Here is a 27,835-nt window from a genome sequence, read left to right as displayed (position 1 = left end):
CAGTCTGAGCTGCACAAAGCAAGTGTGCAGGGACTGCCAAGGGCATTGTGTAAGGGTCTGGGGAAGAGAAAGGTGAGGCCCAACGCTCAGGCCCCCATCCCTGGGTCTTCACCTTCTCACTCGCCCTTCTCTGCTTACCTTGTCCTCCCCCATGGGAAGGGTGAGGACCAAGCTGTCCCCCGCCATCCCAGCTGGTAGACCAGAGGTTTGGAGTCTCTCCTCGCCTTCTCTCCCAACTGTTTCTTCCTTTTGTGGTATTCGACATCATCATTCTATTTTTTCTTTTCTCTCCTTTCTTTTCACACCTCTCTCAGCATGCGGCAGTGAGGACGCCTGCAAACTCTCCAGCTTCCCCGCCACTGATGTCTCGTCAGTAATATCTCCAGGCAGCGGGAGAACTGGGTTGGGGGCACCGAACTACACCATCAGGTCCCAGAAACTTTCACACCAAAGCAGCCTGACCTCTTATTCTAACATAATAAACAGGAGGGGGAAACTTAATACCTAGATTTTCATGTTTCGGAATTACACTCCCAAACCACGTGGCCACAGCCATCTAGGAAAAGGTTTCAAATACTATACTTTAAAACTAATTGTGATTATCACTGGATGGCGGAATTATCAGCCTTTTGGGGGTTTGCATTTTTCTATATTTTATACTTTTGTAATAAGAAAAAAATGTTTAAGGGTTTCCCTGTTTTCTGCAAGAATTTACCTCCTTCAATAATGCAGGGCCAGGTGGGGGGTGGTGGTGAGGAAATGGAAGTAATGGTCATCACTGCAACTCAGTTATTTCCACTCAAGCCTGCCCAGGAGGCAATTCTCACCCCAGTCACCCTCCCCATTCATTCCCACAGAGCTGGAGATGGATTCTTTTTTTCGCCAGGAAACCAAGAGGCTCCTCCCCCAAAATAGCCAGGAGGGAGGAGATTAGTGATGGTTTTTTCCATTCAAGCATTATTCTTTGGATCTCAGGTCAATGGGTTGAAGGTAGCGGTGAGCAGGGTCACTGCCTACTTGAATCTTTCCTCACTCACCTTCAAGTGACTTCCTGTACCACTCCCCAGTCCCTCGTCTTCTGGCTTGGACCATGGGGAAGAAAGTGTGTGAGATGACGGTGTGTGCCATATGCAAGAGAGCATCCTCGTGGGCACGTCTCCCAACACCAGTAACCTCTGTGGGAAAGCACCTCCTTGTGTATTTCCCTTTCTGAAATTCCTTCTTGCAGAAGGGGTGCCTGTCTCCATTGTCCTTGGATCTGCATGTGGTGTTTCGTTCAGGTCTGGTATGCATGGATGAGCAGGAGCAGCGTGAACTGGTTATGAGAGTGCAGGAGTGACTAAACTCTCCTCTTACCTGTCAGCATCCATCCTGCATCTCATGGCCTATGCCTCTGTTTCTGGCTTCCGAAGAAAGGCCTTCATTCTGTCTCCCTAACCTACAACCTTCCATCCATCTCTGCCCAAGAAGCGGTTGGGGGTGACTACCCACAGCCAGTTGCTGCCAACAGACCTGTGCTCGCCAGCCTTGTGGGCAGGAGGCGCATCCAGGTCCTGAGGCAGGATTCTTCCACATCTGTTATTTGGGATTCTAGATTCCCTGCCACACTGTGGCTTCTCTGCAGACTCTAACTCCTTCCGACAAGCAATGAGATAGGAGATGAGCGGCTAACAACCTTTTATTTCTGTCCAAGGGTGCAGAAAGGAGCTAGACACAGTGGCTCATGCCTGTAATCCCAGCACTTTGGGAGGCCGAGGTGGGTGGATCACCTGAGGTTGGGAGTTTGAGACCAGCCTGACCAACATGGAGAAACCCTGTCTCTACTAAAAATACAAAATTAGCCCAGTGTGGTGGCACACACCTATAATCCCAGTTATTTGGAAGGCTGAGGCAGGAGAATTGCTTGAACCTGGGAGTCAGAGGTTGCAGTGAGCCAAGATTGTGCCAAACCACTCCAGCCTGGGCTATAAAGTGAGACTCTGTCTCAAAAAAAAAAAAAAAAGAGTACAGAAAGGTGTAAAATGAGAGAAGAGGGCGTTTCAGCCTGGTGGTACAAGAGGGCAAAGGTTAGAAAAGGGGGGAAACCAGGGGAGGATGAAGAGAGGGTGTGAATGGGTTCTGCTGGGTGCAGGCACCCTGCTCTTTCTCTCTCTCCACTCTCTTCATCTATCTCAGTGTCTATCTCTCTCTCTCTCTCTCTACCCTTCGGTTTCTGTCTTTGTCTCTTTCTCTTTTTCTCTGTCTGTCTCTGCCTATCTCTGTCTCTGCCTCTGTGTCTCACATATACACACAGAGCCTGTGCCCTTGCCCACCCTCACCCTGTGCTCCTCCCCATGTTTATTTTCTGGCAGACCCATGCTTCATGTAGAGCAGCATGTTCACGCCCATGACTTGAGAATCCTGGCTGGTGCATCTGTTCTGAACCTCATCCTATGCAAACTACTCTTCTGATAGAAAGACCACGTGGAATAGTGGGAAAATATCATATTTTAAAGTAAAAGTTAACCAAGAGTCCTTTTCTGCCCCTTAATATTTGGGTGATTTTGGGTGAGTCATTTTTTCAGTGAGCCTTAATTTCCTCATGCATGTAATAGATATGAAAACACTATGATTGTGCAGTCCTCGTTGCTACGTGGATCTAATGAATGTGAATGTACATTCCAAACTCTTAGGTCATTTCTGTTGCTAAATACAGGATGACCCACTGCAGTCATCTTGGAGGACTCTGCCATCCTTGCTGTCTGTGCTCCATTCTCTTGCCTGGCAATGGAATGCTCTAGTGAGCCTGAATGAAGGTTGGGTCCATGGTTGTGATGTCACAGAACATGTGCAGGGGTCCCATGGAAGGGAAGGGGTCAGGGCCAGGACAGGAATGGGGCAGGAGGTGTGGGGAGGCTGCTGGGCACTGGGAGCAGGGGGCAGCCAAAGGCAGTGGGTTGGCAGTTCCATGCCTTCCCTGGTCCCCCAGCTCTGCAGGGCAGCATTCCTGGTTGCCATCTTGCTGCTGCTGCAGGTGAAGCCTCTGAAGGGGAGCCCAGTCCCCAAAGCCAGGAGCCAGACAGAGAAAACAACCTTTGCAGGTAGGTAGAAAAAAAAGATGGGAGAGTCTGGAGGCTCAGGGTCAGGTCTGTGTGAGGCCAGGCCTAGGTCATTGATGAAGCTAGGGTGAGACCTGACCTGGGTCTGGGTTATGGGAGAAAACTCCAGCCTTGATCCTTACCGTGTGAAATAATATTGTTAGGGCACACCATGGGCCAGCTGAACTCGCACGCAACTTCTGTGTGTGTAAGCATGGTGCATGGTGCATTTGGCTGGCTTTTGTCATGCTTCCAGGTGATCCCTGATTCCCCCAGTGTTGAAACCCTAGAGGAGGGAGCTAGCCTTAGGAAGGGTGTGTGTGTGTGTGTGTGTGTGTGTGTGTGTGTGTGTGTGTGTGTTTGAGCTGTGGCTGTGGTTGAACACAGATCAGATGCTCTAGAAACAGCATCCACTGTCTGGTCAAGGTCAAGGATATGGGAAATTGGGCCTGCAGCCCTAGGCTTTCCTATTCTAACTTCTCCTCTCTGGTTCAGGCCAGGGTCAGGGCTCAGTGCTCATCCTTTTCCCTTTTTCCAGAGCAGAATCAAGAACAGTTCGAAGAGTACTTTGTGGCCTCCTCAGTGGGAGAGATGTGGCAGGCAGTGGACATGGCCCAGCAAGAAGATGACGAGACGTCCAAGACGGCAGCTGTTCACCATCACTCTTTTCACCTCAGCTTCTGCTTTAGTCTGGCCAGCGTCATGGTTTTCTTGGGAGGGCCACTGAGGCTGCCAATGAGATAGCCTGTTTCCTGGATATCTACCTCTGCTTCACGCTCACTCACTGATCCTCTCCCCCCATAGGCTCCAGCTCACAACTCCCAGAGGAGATGCAGGCCATGGCTCTCTGCCTCTCACCACCATCACTGTACCTCAGGGTTCAGCAGCAGAGATACCAGTTGCCGGCAGTGCCAACTGACTGCCTCTCCGGGTTCAGAGTTTCATCTCCTGGGACCAGAGATAGCAGACCCATGTCCTCCTCTCCCACAGCTCCCTGCTTTTGTTCAGGACAGCAGATTAGAGGGAGGAGGCAATGACAATCAAATAGCAATAAAATCCTGAGAAAATTGGGAGCCGCTTTCCGATACTTAATCCCAGCCCTTCTTGTCTCTAACTAGACTGCTTTATTGTCCAGCCTTTGGTCCACTGGGCGGAAACGCACCAGGTCACCAATTGTTGATTCTTTCCTTTTCTTGTGTCCATGAGATATTTTTGACATTTCTCCCTCTTCTCTGTTCTGACTTCGGAGTATTTTTCTCCCGCATGGTTTCTGACTTCTAGGCCGAGAACATAGCAGGAACAAGTCATTAAGAGGCAAGCAGAAGCCAAGTGCCAGCTTTTATTTTTGGAACAGAAGCGGAAAGGAGATCTTGCTGATTCCGTGGATGTGACCAGGGTGGTGTTGGTCAATATTTCTGTGCTGTGGCATCTTTGGTAGCTGGATTACCAGAGCTGGCAGTGGCTGGAGGGGTTCAAGAGGGCACCAGGTGGACAGCGGAAATGTCTAGCAAAGGCAGGGGTGCTGCTCAGGGGCCCATGGACTCGGAGCTGCGGAGGGCTGTGAGTGTCGTGAAAGTCCTTGGGGCTGGGCTCCCTACACATCACCTGAGCAGGAAGAGAGGTCATTGAAGGAGGAGGGTCTATAGGACAAAGCTGACCTGGTGACAAGGGGTGACCAGGGACAGCAGACAAAGAGGGGAACAAGGGATCAAGTGATCCAAGGGCCACATGAAGCATCTGAAATGTATAGGCCATTTAATCTCATGATAGGAGCCCAGGAGGGTCTGGGCTGTGTAATGATACCATTTACCAGTGACCGGGAGGCAGGGTCTAGTGCAGGAGCTCTGGGGGGACATCTAATATAAGCATGTTGAAAACCTCGTGCCTGAGTCTGTTGAGGGGGCACAGGGTGCTTAAGGATGTGATATCAAGTGGGCGCCACACTTAAGATGAGGCATCTGAAGAGGAATGTGGCACACAGTCAGCTTGTCGCCGGCTCTTTGTTTTCTTGAGACGGAGTCTCGCTCGCTCCGTCACCCAGCCTAAAGTGCAGTGGCATGAGCTTAGCTCACTACAACCTTCACTTCCCAGGTTCAAGTGATTCTCCTGCCTCAGCCTCCCGAGTGGCTGGGATTACAGGTGTGCGCCACCATACCCGGCTGATTTTTGTATTTTTAGTAGAGATGGGGGTTTCACCATGCTGACCAGGCTGCTTTTGAACTCCTGACCTCAAGTGATCCACCAGCCTTGGCCTCCCGAAGTGCCGGGATGACAGGTGTGAGCCACTGTGCCTGGTCATGGGCTAATTTTTAAGGCATCTGTATTTTGGGAGCATGAGAGAAGAAAAAGTTGGTCTCCTCTCCTGGAGGAACCTGGGAATAGAGTTTTTTCTACATTTTGAGTTGTGGGGGTGCGGAATTTGGTAGAAGAACCTGTAGTCATCTGGGTAGTGATTCCAAGGAGTAGGGAGGGATGAGAAAGGATGACAGTGAGGATGTCTGCGGCAGAGGGTCTGGGGTACTTGGGGGAGGGGTGTCTGAGGAGGGAGTTCCATGAGCTTCAGGAATAAGGTGTTCATCTGACGTAAAGCAAGTTGTGGCGGGAGGTGGCCGCCACCTACCTGGGCATAGCTTCGGAAGAAGATCTGCTGGGGGGTGAGGTCCAGGTTGGGCAGGACGGTCTCCCCATGGTGCCATAACAGCCTCTTGTTGTATGCCTGGGTAGGGGTGGGGTGGAGAGGGGCCCTCAGGCTCTAGACCTGTGGCCATTTGAAAGTCCCTCCACACAGTAGTCGAAACCCACGGCCCTGGCTGACTGGTTCTGCCCTGACAAGTTGATCTGAGCCAGAAGGAAGAGTACTTCCCAGAAGACCTATAGATGTCCTAAAAACGGAGAATGGCTGGAATTGGGGGCTGATCCCCAAGTTACCATCTGTTCAGGGGGATGTGAAGGGCAGAAAGCCATGTGACTGGACTCGCATAAGGAATGGTGGAAGGAAAATTCAGACATGTTTTCTAGTCTGCCAGTACACATACGTAGTAGCCTCTGACAATGGCATACCTGCAGTGCAATGGCTAGCCCCCCAGCATCTGCAGCGTTCTCCAAGAAGGTGAGGGAGTTATTGAAAGAGGTTCCATTGGGTAATGGAAAGGCAGCATAATGGCGCTCTAGGCACAGGAGAGCTTCCTGGAGGGCATGAGTGTCACAGTCCAGGCAGCCTCCAGGCAGCACTGTTGAAAATGGGACAAGAGAACACACAATTGAGGGTCGGTTGGTGCCGCAGAGTTGAGGCTGTGGGGGATACCACAGACTGACCCAGCTCCCAGGAGTATGGCAAAGTTTCCAAGACTGCCCCACCTCAAACCCTCAAATAACCTTCCTTTCCCTGCAGGCCTCCCCTGTGGCCTTCTCTTGAGTTCCCTAGAATCCCACCTCCCAGTGGCCCCTGTTACTGACAGAGCTCGTAGAAGATGTGCAACAGCTCATGGGCCATGATGCTGCCAGCGGCGCCGAAGTTCACGGCTCTAGGGAAATAAGGGCTTGTTTGATCCCCAGAATCTTTCAGCATTTTTGACCCCAATTATCCAACCATAACTCCCATCCATCCCGACAGCTGTCAGCCCCTGCTGGAAAACTCCCTGCCTACCCTCACAGAGTGACCCATACCTGGGGTAATCAGGGTGGAAGAACGGGGGTTGGAGGAGTCCAGCTGGAAAAACTACCACATGGTCAGATATCGAATAGTAAGCATTGACCTCCCAGGGGGACACCTGCCACCTGCAGGAAGAGCACACATAAACTCCAGCCCCCACCATGCATTGCCCTGCCACCCAGAGGCATACACAGTCCCAACTACCATTACTGCTCGTGCTGCCTGCCCTGAGCCCTGCCTTCCTTTCCTGGTAATCATGGCTGGGTCTCTCTGGGATGGAGTGCCAGTGTCTTCCCTGCTCTCATACCTATGTGGAGGGAAAGGCCGCAAGAAGCTCTGGACAATCCTAGCTCGGAGGGACCGGACACAGCTCAGGACAGACTGCAGGAAGCTGGGTCCAAGTTGTATCTGGGGAAGAGGCTGGAGGTGACTTGGGCACACAGAGACTTACACAGATGTGCGCTGACATACACCAATGGGTCCATTTGACCCTAAACAGACAACCCTGATACACAGGCATCCAGAGATCAGGGGACCGCAGCCCAGTGGCATGCCCACACAGCACACAGGCTTTACACATATCAGCACACAGACTGATATGTCTGTGTATCAGTATGTATGTGACCCAGGCCAGTCACAGGATGCATGCATGCCTGTGAGCACACCCATTGGGACCTGGAAAGATTCTGCTCTTCTGCCAGCAAGACCTATGATGTGGATATTCCCCCATGAACCCCAGCCAGCACTAGGGCAAGGACAGGGCTGAGTCACCCAGGGAAATCTGATTGTCCGACAAAGACTCAGGAGGATCAGAGAAGTGAGAAGTCAAGGACTGAGAAGGAGCTGGACAGCACAGGGACCCACATCACTGTATTCTTGCTGGGCCAGCTCTGGCTTCAGGGTCCATTCCGAAGCCCCCATCTCCACCCGTAGTTGAGCGACCTGGAGAGAGACACAGGAGGGGATAGGAATCCAGCTGCTCTGAGTCTACCAGAGGGAATTTCTCCCGCTCGTTGCCCTGTCCCAGCCTCTCACATTGTTGCCAGGATGTGCATGCAGCACAGTGGCTTCCCTACTTAGCGTGTGCCCAGGGAGGTCTTTGGCTCTTGCTTCCAGCCCCCGACTGGCTTGGTCCAATACTCCATTCCCCTCACAGGCTCCCACACCAGCCAGGACGCCTGGCCTGACCTTGTCCTGGGCCATGTTCTGAGTCTCCTTATTCATCCAGGGAAGCTTTCTGAGGTGCGTGATCAGGGTATCCCGGATCACAGTGAATAATTCCATGGCCTGTGGGAGTGAGGTCCAGGGATAAGGGGACAGGATCAGGAGAGGCCTCAGCCTGGCTCTGCCCACAGCTTCTGACCCTTGGAAAAGGCTTTGGCCTCAAGGAGCTGCCTTTGCTGAAGCTGCAGCTAGAGAAGAGGCAAGAGCTCAGAAAGAGATGTGGAAAGGATCATTCCTAGATGGCCAGAAACCTCCAGTGGGCAGAGAATCTGTGGAGAGAGGAGGGCAGTGCCAAGCCCACAAAGGGAAGGTGGGGCCTGGCCATCCATAAGGGCCATCAGGGAGATAGCTTCTTTCCTTGTGGAAATAGCCTGATGTGGGAGAAAGACGGTGTTCTTACTCTTGGGGGCAGGAACACCTCTCAGAAAGCAGAGGAAGGAGAGGGCTGTCATTTTCTTCTCTGGCTCAGGGCTCTCATCCTCACACTTTCTTTTCTAAAACATCCACTCCCTCTCCCCATCCTCCTGAGCTCTTCAGCTTCCCAGCAAGTCTCCCTGGCTTCACAACCTGAGTGTGCAGTCACTGCTTCCCCAGCCACTTACCACCTCATGGAAATCCTTCCTTGGAGGAAAATGAAAGGCATTATCAAGAGCTTGGGCTCTGGCATTGGAAGGCCTGAGTTCAAATCCTGTCTCTGCTTTTTGGTAACTGTGTGTGACCTTGGGCAAGTCACTTAACCTGTCTTTGCATCAGTTCTTTCTTCTACAAAATCAGGATAATAGGAACTAAATAAAGTAGCTCATGCAAAGTGCTTGAGGGAGTCTCAGGCATGTAGTAGGTACTCAGTAAGTATTCAGTGGTGATTTATTTGCCCTCTTCGAGATTATGTCATCCCGTTCTGATGTCATGTCATGTGTTGTTAAAAGAATCTTAGATATCACAGGGAGGAGGCTTAGAGATCATAGTGTTTGATTTTCTTATCTGATGGTTGAAGAAACGCAAAACGGGAAATGTTGGGTGACTTGTCCAAGTGACAGCATGCTCTCGAGACTTCGTGTCCAGAAGCTGAACTGTTTCCACCCCAGGATGGAGCGGGTCTTTGGGTTCCCTCTCTCAGTGGCCCTTCTCTCTCTTTGACTGCCCGATTCCCCAACCACACAAACCACGGAGAAAGGCAAAGTTCATAGAATGAGGGCAGGCTGGGTTGGGTGGGAAGGGGTGGAGGGATGTGGGCTGGGAAGAGCTCTCACATACAGCACTTCGGGTGCTTGGGCCAAAGGCTTCACGAACAAACAAAGCTGCCAGCGTGGGCTGGAAGAAGGTGCCGGTCTCCTCCACGCACTTCATCCACCGCGGGCGGGCAGGCTATGGAGACAAAGCTAGAATGAGTGGCTCCCATTCAGAGCTCTTCCCCATTTGTCTCCCCAGTCTTCGCTAGATCTTCATTCCCATAGGGTGCTCTTTCAACAGCTCTTCTGGGTTTAATCTCATGTTACTATCCCTTAGGGTGACACACATCACTGCTCAGTACAAAAGCACATCTTCCTTCAGAGCTGATCTCATGAGCTTGGTTAAGCAAATCCTTCATGTTATTGCCTATTGAATTCGACACCAAGGCCTCTAGGAGGCATCATTCTTGGGGACCAAAAGGCTCCTGGAAAGAAGATGAGAACCCAAACCTCATGCTTCGGCAGTCTTATGTTCCCCCTGTTCAACCCCCGAACACTCTACTCCGGGGTCCCATCAATGACTCCCATCCTCCATGCTTCTTTGCTCAAAATGGAGATTGGAGATGGAAATTCTGTCCTTCCACCATCACTCTTACCCTCTCTCCAGGTGGGCACTGTGTGTCATAGTGTAGCCTCTTATAAAGAAGAAAATTGTCAGAGTAGAACCGGGTTTTAGGATTTTAGATGCCATATTGTTAGCTAGGAGAAGAGGACACAAGACAAGACTAAATGCATAAATTCAGAGAGCTAGAAGACTTCCAGCCAAGTCAGAGGAGAGAATAGAATGGGAAGGTGGAGGGCTTTTGCTGCAGAGGCAGGAGGCCATGGACAAACAGCCAAGCGGGCAGTGCCAGCTGAGGACGTCAAGAATGAGAAATACGAGAGACCGATGCTGAGAAGGTCTTGGCTGTGGGCTTGAATGGCTTTTAAGACTTGACAAAGGAGTAAACCCAGAGATGACACAGAGGCACACTCAAGGACCCCAGGGACAGGAGGAGGTAGCTGGCCTAAGGGAAAGCTAAGCTGGAACTGATAAAAAAAAACTGCTAACATGCTAATTTGGGTTAGGCAGGATGAAGCCTCAAAACTTTATTCCTGTGATTTGTTTACTTCCTAAAGACCTGCTCACAGGGAAGGTAGGAAGCTGCCGCTACTATTCTCTCTGCAGGATCAGCAGGAGCTCGGCTGGTCCTGGGAATGGAGGGAGTTTACTGACATCCCACTAGAGGAAATAGAACAAGGAGGTCAGTCTGGTTAGTCACTGAAGAAGAAACTCCTAAACCCACCAGTTGAAGAGGGTATCATTTTGGAGGTGGCTGCAGGCCTGGCTGCCCACATTTGTGTTCGATTGCACCTTGAGGTCTGCTAACTTTGTCTTTTTTTTTTTTTTTTTTTTGGTAACAGAGTCTTGCTCTGTGACCCAGGCTGGAGTACACTGGTGTGATCTCAGCTCACTGCAACCTCCACCTCCTGGTTCAAGTGAGTCTCCTGCTTCAGTCTCCCAAGTAGCCAGGATTACAAGCGTGTATCAACCCGAGATGGAGTTTTGCCATGTTGGCCAGGCTGGTCTCAAATTCCTGGGCTCAAGCGATACACCCGCCTTGGCCTCCTAAAGGGCTAGAATTACAGGCGTGAGCCACTGTACTTGACCAACCTTGTTTCTTATAAAGAGAAGAGGCTCAGATTCTTCTCATGCTGTGTTAGTTGGAGCTCTGAAACACAAATGTGAGGAACAAACAGGAACTGAAAGGAAATCTGGATCTGAAAGCAATGATGGGGCCAAGTTGAGAGTCTGCTGGCCACATTCTGCTGAACAACCTTGGCCCAGGAATACCTCTTCTCAGACAGTTGTTACACCTGGAGGAGCAACCAGCTTCAGCAAGGAGCCCACTTGAGCTTGGAAGTGTGGACCGGCCTACCCTTTTCACCCCTCCTGGTTCTTGATTTGTTTCCTGAAGCCCTTTGCTGGAGCCTGATCATTTCTCCCACATGCTTTGCCATGGGACCCAACTACCAGAGAATGCAAATGCCACCTCAGACCACTACAGCTGTCTCTCGAGATGTGGCATGGCAGTGTGTACCACAGTGGCTGCAAAGGGAGAGCTAGAGAGGTAGTGGGAGAGAAATAGAAAAAAAAGTCTCCAAAGTATAAACAATAGAAGAAATACTTCAAACCCAAGTTAATGAAACTCAGTGGACTAATTTTAGGGCACCAAAGAAAGTTGCATATGTAACCTCAGAACCACAAATAGCATTTGAGAAATGATAGAAACCAGGACAAACTCTAAGAGTCTGGAGGGAAGCAAAAAATTGACCCAACTTCTATAGGATGAAAGGAAATTTTGGGGATTACAGGCCAACCAGGAATCTTTAATGTTAATTTCTAAACACAATTGCAGAACGAATCATTAAACAGTTTTTGAACACTTGGAAAATAATGTGTCAAGGCTAAGAGCTAGGATAGTATCAATGAAGAAAAATAATGCCAAAATAATAAAAATTCCTTTGGTTAAAGGTATATGATAGACCAGAAGCCACAGACTCCATCCAATAGGGGCCATGCAGAAGCATAACAGAGAATTGCAATGCAACATCAGAGCCACGTGGCACGGTGGGGCTACAGCCTCCTGGAGAGCACACCCAGCCCGAATCGAGCTGTGCCATATAGTGACAGTCAGTTGTCACCAGGAGAAGGCTAGCCCAGTACTTCCCAAGCTTCACAGACACACAGATGCACACACACACACACACACACACACACACACACAAAACACAGGCTGGAAACCTGAATACTGGGCAAGCCATATCTTAATTTTTGGATGTTGGAGATTAATTCAAAGTTTACAGGCTAACAAAACACATCTATAGACAAAATTCATCCTCAAGCACCACTACTTTCCTACCACTGAATAGAGTATTAGTACTTAGTAAGTTTGAGTTATTAACTTAAACCCCTGTGCTTCCATTACACCAGCTGTCAAAATGAAAACAATACCTAGCCTACCTTCTTCAAATGTTTGGGATCAGGGGAAATAATACCCTAAGTACTCTAAGGCACTACCCCACTCTGTTGGCATTATCTTGGCTTAGCCAGGCGTGGAAAACACACAGATTGCGTCCTAGTGAATTAGATAGAGAAATTGATGATGAATGATAGTGCAATTTGGGTGGAGTCTCATCTGGCTGCAACACAAGTAAACATCAATGGTGAATGATTTCAAGCTAACTTGACCTCCCCTGACATTCCTACTAAGAATTCTAATTAATCCTTGCTTAGCATTTCTTTTCCTCATTTCCTGTTTTGCTTTCCTTCATAACACCACCTAACATATTTTATTAGTTTATTGTCTTTCTTCCTTCACCAGGATATGTGGCTGAAGGCAGGGTTATTTATCTGTCTGTTTTGTTCGCTGCTGCATTCCAAGTGCCTAGAGAAGCACCCGGAATACAGTAGGTGCTCAATAAATGTTTGTTACATAAATGAATGCATAAATCTGTTGCTAGGTCTTCAAAAACCTGACCCGATGTCCTTCTCCCTTCAGGATCTTCACAGTGGTCTGGATGAAAATACACTGAATAAAACTGCAAATGATCCAAAGTGGGAAGACCTGAACAACTTGAGATGCTGGTCTGAATAGAAATCATTCACATTTAATCACCACAAATGTTAACTTCTGCTGTTACTTCTCAAAACCCATCTTCCCAAGTTTCATAAAAGAAAACCTGACTTAGCCATTTTCATTGACTGTAACTCTATTCAAAATTAATCATCCAAAGATGGTCCAATAATGAGATTTAGAAATCTTTCTGTATAAGGGTGCTATAAATTATAATTCATTCAGAAGAATATGATCAGAAGTTGGTAATTAATAGCCACTGAATAGAACCAAACATTTTGACCATATCGAGGCCAACCTCTAGGTGATGTCTTTGATTCCATTCTTCCTCTTAAACATCACTCATCATCAGGCTATCCCATTGCTAACCTTAAAATATGTTCTTTTAAAACATAAATGAGATAAATCCCTCTGCATGCCCCTATTTATTTATTTAGATGGAGTCTTGCCCTGTTGCCCAGGCTGGAGAGCAATGGTGGGATCTCAGCTTACTGCAACCTCCACCTCCTGGGTTCAAACGATTCTCCTGCCTCAGCTTCCCGAAGAGCTGAGATTACAGGCACGCGCCACCACACCCAGCTAAGTTTTGTATTTTTAGTAGAGACGGGGTTTTGCCAGGTTGGTCAGACTGGTCTTGAACTCCTGACCTCGTGATCCGCCCACCTTAGACTCCCAAAGTGCTGGGATTACAGGCGTGAGCCACCGCGCCCAACCTTGCATGTCCCTATTTCACATAGACAGAAGCAAAGGTCCTTACAGTGACCCACCTGACTCCTGGGATTACAGGAGTGAATCACCGCTCCCGGCCAGCCTTCTGCATTCTTTAAGCCTGAGCCTCAACATGAGCACTCTACAGCCTCCAGGAAGTGCCATGAAGCCATGGTGCTGACATTTATAGGTAGCTGTATGGTTCTCTCCTTCCCGCTCTGATTCCCTCCCCGCTACTGTCAGAGTCACTCTGCTCTACGTGCCCTCACTTCCTTGCTGATTCTCAAACACCCGGAGCATGCTCCAGGGGCATCAATGGACACAGCCTGCCTTGCAAGCCTAGTCTTCTCCTCCCAGCCAGAGCCACCAGGAGGATCCCTCACCCTGCACTAAGTTTTACCCTGCCTCCCTCCTGCCCTGTCCTCATGAGATGATGCCTCTTTCTTTGCCAGAAAACTCCTTCCTCTCTCTAGACATTTTGCCAGTTCTGCCTACTGCACAGAGATGCTACTGATCCTTCAAATGCTCCCTGATCTCTTCCTCTTGGGAACTCCAAGAATATCTGCTGTCTAAACCAGGATCCCCTGGGAACACAGCCATACGCATCCATTTACTTCAGTTACAGCTGTTTTTGCACTACAGGAACAGAGTTTAGTTGTAACATCAGCCATTTATGAATCACTAAGTCAATATTTACTATTTTGCCCTTTATAAAAAAGTTTTCTAACCTTTATTTGTGGCACCTACTTATTTCTCAATCCTGTACACTGTGTGGTTAAAAACATGACTTTATGAGCCAAAACATCTGTTTTGGAGTCTGTTCATTTACTTGTGCGCTGTGTGGTCTTGGGAAAGTTTCTGACCTTTCCGAGCCCATTTCTGCAGCCACAAAATGGGGATTAAAAACCAGGAAGTGTTTTTGGAAGGTTTAAATGAAATAAGCACCAACAGGAGGCCTAAGGTAAAGACCACCGGAAAGCACAGTAACACCGGGGAACACCTCGGGGTGGCTGCAGAGCAGGCAATACTGCTCTGTCCCACAAATGTCTTCTCAACATGGAGACTGCATGAGGGCCCAGTAAAGAGGGTTTATGCAAAGATCTCTGAGAAGGGAGGCGAACTCTGCTTACAAGATCCGGACGGGTCTCTGCAGATGGGAGCTGGCAAGGAGGAGAAAAGCTTCGCAGGGCAGAGATCACAGAACCTGCGCTAAGTGCTGACAGACAGTGACTACCCCATGTATATCAGCTATTATCTTTATTAAGTGTCATATTTTATACTATTGTTCCAGAAAGGGGAAGTGGCTTCCCCAAGGTTACACAACTATTTGTTGGCACAGGTTAATTCAGCTTTTAAGCCTAAGGACAATTATGTGCCCCAGTGGAAAAAACAATGGCTTCAGGACATCTAAGCCTTCTACATTCTTTTTTTTTTTTTTTTTTGAGATGGAGTTTCACTCTTGTCACCCAGGCTGGAGTGTAGTGGCATAATCTCGGCTCACTGCAACCTCCACCTCCCAAGTTAAAGTGATTCTCCTGCCTCTGCCTCCTGAGTAGCTAAGTTTACAGGCGCCTGCCACCATGCCTGGCTAATTTTTTGTATTTTTAGTGGAGATGGGATTTTGTCATGTTGGGCAGGCTGGTCTTGAACTCCTGACCTCATGATCCACCCGCCTTGGCCTCCCAAAGTACTGGGATTACAGGAGTGAACCACCATGCCTAGCCAGCCTTCTGCATTCTTTAAGCCTGAGCCTCAACAGGAGCACTTTACAGACTCCAAGAAGTGCCATGAGGCCATAGTGCTGACATTTATAGGTAGCTGTTTGTTGCCAGGGAATTTGTAGCAACCCCAACCAAGATAACTTGGGGCTCTGGTCTGCTTCACCTGAATCAAGAGAAAAGCTGGGCAGAAGCTTCTTGGGGACTCTACAACCCAAGTGACGCTCCTCAGGAGGACTGCATTTTTAGCACAATGAGTAAACAACACAGACCCTGGAGCCAGACTGCCAGGGTTCAAATCCTCACTCTGTTAACTTACTATTATACCTGAGCAATTTCCTTAACCTTAGTGCCTCTGTTTCCTTGTCTTTAAAATAGGAACAAAATGGTACCTCATGGAATTGTAAAGATTAAATCAGCTGATAGATCTAAAGGATTGCAAAAATGTCTAGCACATTCTAAGCTCTTGATAAGCAGTAACTACATTCCAGTCCCTGTGAATACCTTTTCCTTCTCTGAATTCCACAGCAATTTTAGGTTGGCAAAGCAGAGAGTTTCTCCAAGGCAGAGAAATGGTCCCCAAATGTGGGTCAAGATGGCCAGGGGAGAGACCTATGTTAATTCTAGCTAAATAGTTATAAGCTTGTTTGGCTCAGAGTACACTGAAGTTTATACACTGAACTAAATATTATTGGTGCAGTTAATTAGAAATCAAGCGCCAACAGGAGGTCTAAGGTAAAGACCACCCGAGAGCACAGTAACACCGGGAAACACCTCGGGGTGGCTGCAGAGCAGGCAATACTGCTCTGTCCCACAAATGCCTTCTCAACATGGAGACTGCATGAGGGCCCAGTAAAGAGGGCTTACGCAAAGATCTCTGAGAAGGGAGGCGACCTCTGCTCACAAGATCCAGAGGGGTCTTTGCAGATGGGAGCTGGCAAGGAGGAGAAAAGCTTTGCAGGGCAGAGATCACAGAACACCTCAGGCTCTGCCTAGGTTCTCGGAATACGAAGTGATTTTAATTGCTCTATGTCCTCAATGCCTTGGAGATAAAAGCCCCTTCATGCATTGGGTGTGGTCAGACCAAGTGGCTCCTCATCCGCTACATTTCTGATGCAGCTGCACCCTGATAACAATCGGAGATAAACTCTGAGTTCTAGTTTAGCATGTCTTAGAAGGATCTCAAGTGATCTCCGCCCAGCTCTTCTTCATCCTCTCCTTCCATGCCCATAAGATCAATGAAATTATGCACATAATAAAAGTGTCTGGAGCCCAGAGCTCGGGGCCAACACTGTTCTCACACTTGCGTTGGTCCCCTGGACCCATACTGTAACTTCAACTCTTGTGTCTCTGTCTTTATTTCCTTTTCTCAATCCCTCGTCACCGCGGGGACTAAGGGCACCCATGTACGGGATTACTAAGAAACATTACTAAGAAAAAAACATCATCATTCTAAGAAAAAAAAAAAATCCAGTGATTTTTAAGACTAAACTAAGGCCTTTACTGAGGGTGGGACATATCCAATATACTAGACTCTTCTGCTTGCATTTGGATATATCCAACTTGGGATTTCAAGATTCTTCGCAAAGGAGCATCTCTGCATCTTACGTAATAAGTAGACTCTGAGGCCAAGTGCGGTGGCTCAAGCCTGTAATCCCAGCACTTGGGGAGGCCGAGGCGGGTGGATCACGAGGTCAAGAGATCGAGACCATCCTGGTCAACATGGTGAAACTCCGTCTCTACTAAAAATATGAAAAATTAGCTGGGCATGGTGGCATGTGCCTGTAATCCCAGCTACTCAGGAGGCTGAGGCAGGAGAATTGCCTGAACCCAGGAGGTGGAGGTCGCGGTGAGCTGAGATTGCGCCATTGCATTCCAGCCTGGGTAACAAGAGTGAAACTCCGTCTCAAAAAAAAAAAAAAAAAAAATTAAGTAGACTCTGGTTAGTGAAATGCATTTTCTACCCAGGCCCCTCCTCAGATATATCCACATCTGTGCCATGAAGCCTCCATGTGGCCCAATAGATCGCACTGGATGTCAGAGATAAACTCGTGAAGCACATTTGAACACGAAATCAACTAGACAAAAGACAGGCCACTGCTTAACATATTTCTCTCTCATTCCAATACAACGTTAAGTTCTATGTCCAAGTTATCCTGAGCAAATAGTGTAAGGGTTATGACAAAGAAAGGGCAGTTCTTGATAATTTCAGAGTTTTATATTTGAGCTCAAACACCCAGCAAGAAGCCAGAGAGGTTCTTGCTGGGAGAGGTCAGCCTGGGAGATGTGTGCCTGAAGGTCTGGCATGTAGTATCTTGGTTTGCAAGTTGAACTTTGTCTGTCCAACTTGCCTGCTTCTATGGAAAGTGAAGACATGTGGGGGCATGTACCATCATGCCCCCTCCCTCCCCGAGAAGGAGATGCCAACATTTAATCCTCAAAAGAGTAGATGCTCCTTTAGAGTATCTGGGCAAATACACTCCCTCCTCTCCTCACCATGGGTGGTTGCTCTGTCAGTTCCCGCAGTTTCTGGCTGAGCTTCCTGCGTGCCTCCTGGAATTGACTGTCCAGGGCTGGAGAAAGGGTCCCCACCAACCCTAAGATCATGTGGCTCTGCAGAAAGTCCCTATGGAGACAAAAGAGACCCACACATATACCCCACAAATCTAAAGATGCCTCATGAAAGCCTCCCTTGTGTAAGTCACCTTGACACTCCTGAAGGCAGCCCCTTCTCCTCTGTATTAGTAACTGTTTTAACATGCACCCAAGCCAAAAAGAGCTTTTTGTGTTGTGGGTTGAAGTGGGATCTTGCTCCTTAGTAAAAGGAACTAGATGAAAAGGCAGCCTTCAAAATCACAGGGAAAGGAAGTTCTGGACTAGATGAAGTCTGGATTCACCTCATGAAACAGATTTTACTTCCACAGTCAGGAAATCTCAGGTTATCCTCAGACATATCTCATCAGCATAAGTAAGTTGGGCTCTCTGACTCCCCTCTGCTCTACCAGCAATGCTCCTACCTGGGCTGCATTGCACCCTCATGTGAATCTGCTCACTCTCATGCGAATGGGCAGTTACCTCCCTCAAAAGGGATTTCTAGATGCTGATGCCATCATGAAGAAGGGCCTTGGGTCCAAACCCTTGGAAGAAAGCCACTACTTTCAGGTGGTAGCCCCCCAGGGATCAGGGCATGCAGAGAGCCCATTAAAAGCCACAGTCTCATGTCCCCAAACCCAACCCCTCCTTGATTTCCTGATACCAGCAGAAATGCTCTTAGACACTGTTTCCCTAAGAGCTCCAGAATCCTCACACCACACCTGAAGAATGGCCCTTCCTCTTGCTTTCTTCCCCTAAGCATCCCCAGCCTTCACCACCTTCATCTCCTCATCTTATATGCCTCCTCCTCCTGCCCACAGTCCTTAGCTGCTAAAAAGACCTACATGCACTCAACTGTCCTCTGTGTCTGAGTCTTCCAGTATCTTCCACAGCTCAGAGGCTCTTTACTGGCTGGTGTTCCACTCTAAGCATACCCTTGTGTCTTGGCTGACCCTACATTCATCATGTCGTGTGTATCCTCCCTTACCCATGCTCCCCAAGACACATCCTTCTTGATCCCTCCATCCTCTCTGTGCCACCCACCCCATGCTTCTCTGCAGCCACAGGTAGCAAGTTCCTCTTATCTTCTCAGGAGTCCCTTACCACCCTGCCTCCCCAAGGTCTCCTTTGCCCCTGAGACCTACGGTGCTCAGGCTCTCCTCCCTTTCCATGATCTTCCCAATCCCACCTGGGCGAACCTGTCCTTTAGCAGCAGATCCTCCACCAGTTGTGACATGTTTTTCAAATACTCCAGGTCATGGACCATGAGTAACTGAGAGGGGCTCAGGGACATCGGTGTGAATGTCGCTTGCAAGCAGGACAACCAGTCGATGGCAGGAGCCATTTCCTTAGAGGAGGGACACAAAGCTGAGGGGGGTAAGGAAAAGAGAAGAGAAGGAAGGGGAAAGGGCTTCCCTTTGGGTGTGAGAAAAAGAAGGGAAGGAGCTAACTGGGGAAGGGGATGGAGCCAGAGACAGGATGAAAAGGAATTAAGAGCACTAGGCTGAAGGAGAAGAGGAGGTAATATTTGGGAGGGAGGTCCCCATGCCCACAGTCTTCTGGCTCCCAGTTCCAGGCACCTTGAGCTGGTCGATAGTGACCATCTGGAAGAGCTTGCCCTGTGCCTGCCGCTGCTCCAGGGGCCTCAGAAACTGGAACAGCTGTGAAGTGATGGAGATGGACAAGGAGGCATGTTGTTGCACCTTGTTTGGGTCTCCTCCCAGCAAGGTTCCCAGTTGACTCAGGTAAGTCAGGTATTCCCGATAGATCTGGAGGAAGGAAACATGAGTCACGGGTGCCAGAGGCCCCTGCCTTTCTCCTGGCATCAGAGGGCAGGGCCTTTGTCCATGCACCTTCTTACCTGGGCATAGATCTTCTGTTCCTGATCTTGCTTGAGGGGAACATCAAATTCAGGCTGGTCTATCTGGACATAAGAGAGACTGGAGAGAAGCAGGGAGCATGGGGGATGCAGTGGGAAGGTGTGGGGAGGTGGGGAATATACCATGGGAGATGGCCTTGGGAGATGGACATAAAGATTGAACAGAGGAGAAGCAAGAGTACAAAGAAAGGGAGGGATTAGCGGTTGAGGGGCAGGAGAAGAAGAGCCCAGATGTGAAAATGGGAAGAGATGGTGAGTGTTACAACTAGTGTGGGTGTGCCCAGCAAGGCAGAAGCATAATAATCAGCTTCCTAAAAGGAGCCATTCCTCATGGCGGGGTCAGGGCCAAGGTGAGTGAGGTGTGGAACCTGTCCCGGGTACAAAATCCAAGAGGTACCAAAAACCTCAGTAATCAAACTGCAACCTAACTTAGGAATATATTCTTCTAATAGGTAGCTCCATCTCAGCCAGCCATAGCAGCTGAGCTTCAGCCAACCACAAGCTGTCAAGTGATCAGACTATGCCCATTAAAGGCAATGGCTGTAACCATCAAGCTGTTTCTGGGTGTCACTTCCTCTTTCTGTACATACTGCCTGCCAACATTGTTGAATGGAGCTCTCTGAACCTCTACTGCTTCAGGATGCTGCCCAATTCATGAATCATTCTTTGCACAAATAAACTCTTTTAAAAAATTCAGTAATCGAGATAAATATTTAAAATTTTTTTAAATCAAAATTACTACCAAAATTGTGTGATATATAAAATCTCAAAACTTTTCTTATCATGGACTTTTTTCCTAGAAAAAAACACGCAATGTACTTTTAGTCAATTTCAAAAAGAATCATGATATGTTCAAGAAAAGTCCTCAGTGTATTTTTGATTCATTTTGAAAAAAAAATCATTAGTATTTTTAAAAATATTCACATAGAATTTTGTCCCATTTTGGGGGAAAAAGCATAATTTTTTTTTCAAAATAAATTCATAATGAAGAAAAATTTGATATTTGGTTCATCACAGATTGTTGCATTGATTTTGATTTTTTAGGAATATTTATTAAAATACTATTTATCATGATACTGAGTTTTGTGGACCTTTTTAAATTAGCACCCCAGGCAAGCACCCTGTATATCTCACCTTAGTCTGGCCCTGATGAGCCCTTGATTCTATTCTGAAGATCGTTGCTTCTACTCTTTCTTTTCTTTTCCAATTTCAATGTCCCACTCTTATCTTGGCCCATATTCTTTTCCTCCATCTTGAAAAAATCTTTCACTTGACTCTCACTACACTGTATGTCCAAAGTTCAAAGAATAAAAAGGCATCTATGTGCATTGTTTCCACTTTCTTACCTTCCTCCTAAGTTCTGTACTGTCTATGTCACTTCTGTAACTGTTTTGAAAGTATCTCTAGGTTTCCAAAGGTATCATTCCTTGTTCTCTGAGCTGACCCCTCCTTCCTGAAGCTCCTTTTTTTTTCCTTTGTGGCCCACCATACTGGTCTAGCTCCCGTTTCTCCAACTGTCCTCACTCTTCTCTGGCTCCCTTCTGCCCTCTGTCTTTGGAGTTCTTCTCCTTCTGTAGTCCTTCCTACCTGCTTTTAACCCAAGACACTATCCAGACTCACATTGATGATAACCATCTTCCTCCCGTTAACACCAAATCAAAACAATGGGATCATAGTGTATAATCCCTCACTTTATTTATTTATATCCAATCAGTCACCGAATCCTCTGTGAACACCATGGACTATCATCACTAGGGTGAAGTATCCTAAATCCTTGTGCCTGGCTCTTCCTTTCCATTTCTTCCACTATCTCAGAGCTTCAAAAATGCTCATTTAGTTTCCTCAACACCCCCAGATTGACTTTCAAAACTCTGACTTTATGCACAACCATCAAAATATTTGCTCTATGCACAATTGTCATCATACTTGGATGTCCTCAGTACCTTTTTCAAAAATCATTATGTCAAATTTATCACCTCTGCCTATCTTCTTAGAAAGAATCAGACTCAGGCCAGGTGCGGTGGCTCAAGCCTGTAATCCCAGCACTTTGGGAGGCCGAGGCGGGTGGATCATGAGGTCAAGAGATCGAGACCATCCTGGTCAATATGGTGAAACGCCATCTCTACTCAAAATGCAAAAAATTAGCTGGGCACGGTGGCGCGTGCCTGTAATCCCAGCTACTCAGGAGGCTGAGGCAGGAGAATTGCCTGAACCCAGGAGGCGGAGGTTGCAGTGAGCCGAGATCGCGCCATTGCACTCCAGCCTGGGTAACAAGAGCGAAACTCTGTCTCAAAAAAAAAAAAAAGAAAGAAAGAATCAGACTCAACCTTATATCTTCAGCTTCACTTTTACCTCCTACTATACCCCACCCTTCCTCCCAAATCCTCAATTAAAAAGACCAGCCTCCCCTCATTGATTCCACAGAGGAATCACAGCATTCCAGGTTCTTCCCCTAGCTCAGAATTTCCAATGTCCCGTAGCTTCAACTCCTCCTGTGTGGATGCTTCAAGGCTGGCTTAGCTCACCTTCTCTCATTCTCTCCTCGCTGAGCCTCTCCTTAACCAGTTAACCAGTCCCCAAAGGCCACATCAGTTAGCCCTCGGTTCAGTGTGCTCCTGAGCACGCTGTTTAGAACTAAATTTTAGAATACCTCATAATGATAACCGAGCCTTCTTTTGTATTTATCCTCTGATAATTTTGTAGCTCTTTTGTCAGTAGGGTGCAAATACACAGATAGCATTACATTGTTTAACCACAATAGTGATAGAGTCAATGTTTTTCTTTAGTTACTCACTCAACAAATACCTGGCAAAAGCCTCTCGCTGCCTGGCCCTGTGCTAAGTCCTGAGGAACAAAGTTGAATAAAGCATGATCCTGTTCTGAGGAAGCTCATAATCGTCAACACAGAGTGATACATGCTGAGAGCATGAGGAAATGAGAGGAGGGAGAGATGGGCTTCACCTAACTCATAACTAGGGTGTTGGTGAAGAATTCCTGGAAGAGATAATAATGCCAATATTTGAAAAACATGTAAATTTTCCAGGTTGAGTGTGGGGGATGGTTGCAGGCACAGGGAGCAGCATATGTAAAGAACTGAGGAATATTCCTGGAACTAGCAGTGAGTCAGCCTGGCTGGGGGGTAAGGGAGAGAAGGAATGTACAGGAGATAAGCTGGAAAAGTGTGTAGGGGTCAGATCACAAGGTGCTTGCAAAGCTTTACTAAAGATTAGGGAGGAGATTCTCATGACCTGGCAAGCCACTGGGTCACTGAGAAGCACTTAAACACAGACGGTAGCATAGTTAGTTAGCCCTTGGTTCAGAAAAGTTCCCTCTGGTAAAAGTAAAGAGTAAATAAAATGAGGGCAATCCTCGAGATAGGAGAACTAGTTAAGGGGCTCTGAGATTAATCCATATTAAGTAAAAAAGACCAGGCCTACTTCCGTCCTTCCAGCACGGTGGCTCCATCTCCCACCCCCAGCTAATGTCCCTGACTTTCATACCAATAATTTGTCCTTAAGGTAGGGTTGTTTACTATGTCACACACATGTCTTATCTCCCCAATCTGAAGGATGATTGGCTAGAGATGGAGGCAGGTCAGGTCCTACAGTGTCTTCACCAGTGCATCCCTCACCTGAATGACTGGTGTGTGCGGAAAGGCAGGATGAGGTCCCAGGTAGGCTCTGAAGAAAGGGAAATGGCCATACTGACTCATCAGAAGTCTCAACATTCGGTTAAAGTTTAAGGAAGTCCAGTTACCAGAGATGCGCCAGCCTCCAAGCTTTAAAAGAGAGAGAGGGGGCTGAGCATAAGAATCTGTGGGGCCCATCCCCCATTGTCTTGATCTTCTTTTATGCAGCTGCTACCATCTGGCCCCTTTGATTCCTCTAGGGTGCCACATCTATCGTTGTTTCTCTGACTTCTTCCAAGGTCTTGATACTTTCACAGGGCATAACCATTTTCTTTACTTTTCTTTTTTTAAGATGGGGTTTCACCATGATGGCCAGGCTGGTGTTGAACTCCTGACCTCAGGTGATCCACCCACCTCTGCTCCCAAAGTGCTAGGATTACAGACATGAGCCATCGCGCCCGGCTGACATAACCATTTTCATCTCCATCTCCCGCCTAGAACTTGGGAGGCCTTAGGAAGAAGACCCACCCTCTAGAAAAAAAATGGCAGCCCCAAGCATGCGTTGGTCCCATATGTGATGTACCCAGAAAAGTTAATATTCCAACTTTTCTCACCTCCTCAATCACTTGTCTGAGGGGACCAGCCCCCGCAGCTTCAATGGCACGTGTATCCATGCAGGAGTTGTAGAACTGGAAGGCTTTCTCCTCCCCAGAGCCTGGGTGCGGGGAATTCTGGGCCTCTAGAAAGGACGCATGGGAGTGAGGACTAAACACTGATATTTTTATCTTGCCCAAATTCCTATATAAGGGATCTGGGGAGTCATGCCCTATAAATCCTATGTAACATGATTTACTTTCCAACCTGATTCTGGCATAACATGAAGAGATGAAGAAGAAAAATCAAAATATTTTACCCCAAACCATATTTCTTTGCCATATTTTGAAATGGCCCTGCAAAGCTGTTCTTTGTAGGGGAAAATGTGCATCTATAAAGAATCTCTATTAACATAGCTAGATCTTTCGATTAACTAAAATCTGAAGAGGAAACGTTTGTCACTGATTGTCTCTAAGGGCAGCCACTCTCCACAATCTTTATCTTAACCTCGACATTCCCTTTCTGTCTATCCCAGATCTTTAGACAAACCTAACCAATTGTCAAATAGGAAATGTTTAAGTTCACCTATAGCCTGGAAGCCACCCCCGCCCCTTAGAGTTGTTCCACCTTTCTGGACCAAACCAATGTATTTCTTAAATGTATCTGATTGATGTTTCGTGCCTCTCTAAAATGTATGATAATAAACCAAGCTGTGCCCCGACCACCTTGGGCATATTTTCTCAGCATCTCCAGAAGGCTGTATCACAGGCCATGGTCACTCATATTTGGCTCAGAATAACTCTTTTCAAATATTTTACAGAATTTGACTCTTTTCATCTGCAGGAGAATAAAGGGGGTGGCAACTGGTATAGAGGCAGACAGGGAGGGTGGGAGACATGGAATTTACAGGAAAGAAAGACTCACACAGAATATGGAAGGAGGGGGAGGAATAGAGACAAGGAAAATAAGAAAGATGAGAGGACTGCCCAATTTGGAATGGATCAATTTGATGAAAAGATGAAAGCAGGGAAAGGGAATGTGGAGAAGACGCTATGGAAAATAAAAGAAATGTGGGGCAAGAAAAACAAGAAGGAAAAGACATGGAAGAAAGGAGAAAGCAATAAGTGGGATATGAGCAAAGGAGAAAAGAGAGAAATGAAAGGCAGGAAATAAATGATTGAAGAAATTAGAGAAATTCAGGGAACTAGAGAACTTCAAGGAGTCGGAGAGAAGAAAATTCGTAGGGAAAGGTTTAGCAAAGAGAAGAAACAGGGGAGGACTCCCCTAGTCCAGACTCCTCATCCACTGATCCCAGGAAACAAACACACACATTACAATAATCAAACACAAGTCTCTCTGAATCATCCACCCTCTAATACCTAACACTCTTTCCATCCTCAGTCCCCTAATATCTGTTCATCCCATTGTAGACAATAGAATGTATCCTGAGCATGTTTCTTCTTGTTATCTCTGTGCCTTCCCTGAAAGTATCCATCTACCCAAAGAGACTCCACCTCCCACTCTTTCCCCATCAAAAACGGAGGGCAGAGGGATGCATTTATTTTTCCCAGATTCCAATTGACAGTGTCAACACATTCTTTAGGTTCCCTTGCACTGGAAATGCATGCCTATCTTATATGTTCTTATTCCCAAACCCTCACCACCATGCACCAACTTCCCAGGACGCACTTCCAACCTCCTGCCCAGTTTCAGCTCCTCCTCTGGTTTTCCTCTCAGTCCTGGCAGTTTTCCTCTACAGCCTCCATCTGCAGGAACTTTACTTCCACTGCCAATTAACTCAGCTCTCCTCTTGTTCCAGCATATTCTTCGTGCTTACCCATTTTTTCTCTTCCGCACAGTGATGAAGTGCTCTCTCACTTGTCACCCCACCATCCTACCTCTTTCATTTAATCATCCCTCATCTCCAGTCACCCATCTCTATGATCCCACTTGTTCCATGTTATAATGGAGAAGCAAGAAGCAAGAGATCATTGTGAGAGGGGGAGCTGCGGCACGGTGAGAGTGAGAGGGTAATATTGACAAGGAGGCATTGCGAGACTAGCGGTTCCGGAGGTTAGAGAACAAGAGTGATGGAGAAAAGAATGAAAATGCAGGAGGTGCTGAGAAGATGCTGCTGGAGGAAGACACTATGCATAGGATAGAAGTTGAACATTTGGAGGAAGCAACAAAGATGGAGCTGCTGAAAGGGACAAGCTGGAGAAATTGGAGTAATTAAGGATGTATGGACAAGGAAAGAAGATGGAAATTAGATGAAGACAAAATGCAGAGAGGGACCAAGAGAAATGGAAGAAGGGTACCTGAGGCGACAGGAAACATGAGAGAGGAGCAAACCCAGACAGCTCCCACTATCCTACCTCATTTATTCCCCCATCATCTCCAATCATCCCTCCCTGTTATCCCATCAGTTGCTCCACAACTACACAGGGTTCGGGGCAGTCATGGTGGTTCTAGGCTCAGAGTCACCCGCTTGCACAGAGTATCTTCAACCCTGCTTCGCTCACCCAGTATTCTCCGAAGTCGGTTTTTGTTCCTTTTGGCAAGCTCCTGAAAAGAATTATTGGTCCCTTTGGCCCTTCCACAGGCAAAGCTGAAGAAGTCAGTGCAGGGGGCCACACTGGTGTTCCCAGAGGCCAGATAATGATCCCGGAGGTCCAAACACACAGGTGTCTCACAGGGGCCTGTGGGGAAAAGCTCAGAGCTGGGAAAGAAGAGGGAAACAGACCAGGGCTCCCCCAAGGGGCTAGGCAAAGAACATCAGGTGAGTAACTAAGGGAGGAGCTGGTGAAAAGGAAATGGTTAGGATGCAGGGAGGAAGAAGAACCATGGGGACCCCAAGGGTCAAGGTGAACAGAAGCCCCAGGAGCAGGGACTGGGCCCCAGGGTTGGGGGAAGGCTGACTAGGTTAGGGGGTCTGGGAGCTTGCTTACGAGGGCCACAGTTCCAGAAGGTGTAGAACAAAAGCACTGAAGAACAAAGGAGCAGGCCCACAAGCAGGATAGCTGTCAGCACCCGCCTGGCCACTGCCCATGGCCTGCTCCCTTCCACAGGCAGCCTCTCTTCTGGAGAAATCTATGGGAGGAACCAAGAGGTGAAAGATACAAGGTAGAGGATTGAGAGAGAGGGATGGGAAGAAGAGGAGAAGAGGGGAGAGAGAATGAATCTGTTAGTGCCATGGTCCCTTTACACAGAAATAATTCTCCCAATTATTTCTAAAGCCAGGCCTACTTTCATTCCTGGGAGATGAGAAAACAAGGAATGTCAACTGTTTTGGGTGAGGATGAAGCAGACCATTATGGGATGAGTGTTTGTGTGAATTTAGAGGCAGGAATGACAACATCAGTGTATTCCAGCCCCAGGAGAGGAGGCCACTTACTTCCTGGCTCTAGAGAGTCCCCACTCCACCTGCCTGGTTGGGTTCCCTGGGCTCTTCCTCACTTCAGTCCCCCCACTCCTGGAGTGGAGGGAGAAGGAGGAGAGAAGCTGGTTCAGGAAGCAGTGCATTAAAGAGAGTTTTATCAGGCCATTTTGATGCCCCCTCTGCCTGCCCTGCCCCCCAACACACATTTTTATATCAGGACTATGTTCCCAGATGGGCTCTAGAATGAACCTGTCCACTGGATGTGCCATTTCTCGCTCCCTCTCCCATGACCTTCCTCTCTTTCCCCCTTTCTACTCTGTAAGCCTCACAGTCCCGCCCCTCCAGCGGGGACAGGACATTTACATACAGCCACCCTCACCCCTTACCCTAGGCCTCCGACTCCAAAAGGGGACTTACCATCTGTCTGTCCTCTGTGGCCACAGAATCCTGCCTGGTTCCACTCTAGGTGCTGATTCGGAGAACGGGGTTTCCAGGAAACGGTCCCCCTTCTGCCCCGCCCCAGAGAAGGGGCACTTCT

At 47.9% G+C, this 27,835-nt stretch overlaps 2 protein-coding genes across 12 annotated transcripts; one reads left to right on the top strand and one right to left on the bottom strand.

The window, feature by feature from the left end:
• Positions 1–1,661: 1,661 nt before the first annotated feature.
• KEL (Kell metallo-endopeptidase (Kell blood group)) lies at positions 1,662–27,835 on the bottom strand. Of its 11 annotated transcripts, none has more exons than XM_054237619.2 (19): positions 27,715–27,835; positions 26,867–27,008; positions 26,441–26,617; positions 23,939–24,063; positions 23,453–23,474; positions 23,328–23,376; positions 19,679–19,757; positions 19,398–19,586; positions 19,017–19,165; positions 17,722–17,851; positions 9,208–9,318; positions 7,765–8,016; positions 7,594–7,671; positions 7,037–7,137; positions 6,744–6,854; positions 6,534–6,601; positions 6,138–6,307; positions 5,698–5,793; positions 1,662–4,682 (listed from the first exon to the last, which is right to left on the bottom strand). In XM_054237619.2, exons 1-19 carry the CDS (start codon positions 27,715–27,717, stop codon positions 4,521–4,523), a joined length of 2,214 nt encoding a protein of 737 aa, XP_054093594.2. In that variant the 5' UTR covers positions 27,718–27,835; the 3' UTR covers positions 1,662–4,520. The 11 variants fall into 11 exon arrangements, 9 of the variants coding, with proteins under 9 accessions (XP_054093594.2, XP_078199713.1, XP_054093583.2 ...); XM_078343587.1 differs by having other exon boundaries at positions 1,662–4,354; positions 7,918–8,016; XM_054237608.2 differs by having other exon boundaries at positions 19,679–19,741; positions 23,328–23,474.
• LLCFC1 (LLLL and CFNLAS motif containing 1) lies at positions 2,864–4,169 on the top strand. The gene is made up of 3 exons (XM_078343592.1): positions 2,864–3,080; positions 3,616–3,770; positions 3,882–4,169. Exons 1-3 carry the CDS (start codon positions 2,873–2,875, stop codon positions 4,137–4,139), a joined length of 621 nt encoding a protein of 206 aa, XP_078199718.1. The 5' UTR covers positions 2,864–2,872; the 3' UTR covers positions 4,140–4,169.

The sequence above is a fragment of the Callithrix jacchus genome, chromosome 11, assembly GCF_049354715.1.
Source record: "Callithrix jacchus isolate 240 chromosome 11, calJac240_pri, whole genome shotgun sequence".
Lineage (NCBI taxonomy): Eukaryota > Metazoa > Chordata > Mammalia > Primates > Cebidae > Callithrix > Callithrix jacchus.
This window is presented reverse-complemented; position numbering and strand designations above follow the sequence as displayed.

What these genes read in the sequence shown, in the direction of transcription:
- KEL (XM_054237608.2), bottom strand. An exon ending in CTTCTGGAACTGTGGCCCTC is followed by an intron (nt 26,618 to 26,866) that starts GTAAGCAAGCTC and finishes TTTTCCCCACAG; the next exon opens with GCCCCTGTGAGACACCTGTG. An exon ending in CCCAGCAAGAATACAGTGAT is followed by an intron (nt 7,138 to 7,593) that starts GTGGGTCCCTGT and finishes CCTCTTCCCCAG; the next exon opens with ATACAACTTGGACCCAGCTT.
- LLCFC1 (XM_078343592.1), top strand. Translation starts at nt 2,873, where the DNA reads ATGGGGCAGGAGGTGTGGGGAGGCTGCTGGGCACTGGGAGCAGGGGGC. An exon ending in AGAGAAAACAACCTTTGCAG is followed by an intron (nt 3,081 to 3,615) that starts GTAGGTAGAAAA and finishes CCCTTTTTCCAG; the next exon opens with AGCAGAATCAAGAACAGTTC. An exon ending in TCAGCTTCTGCTTTAGTCTG is followed by an intron (nt 3,771 to 3,881) that starts GCCAGCGTCATG and finishes CTCCCCCCATAG; the next exon opens with GCTCCAGCTCACAACTCCCA.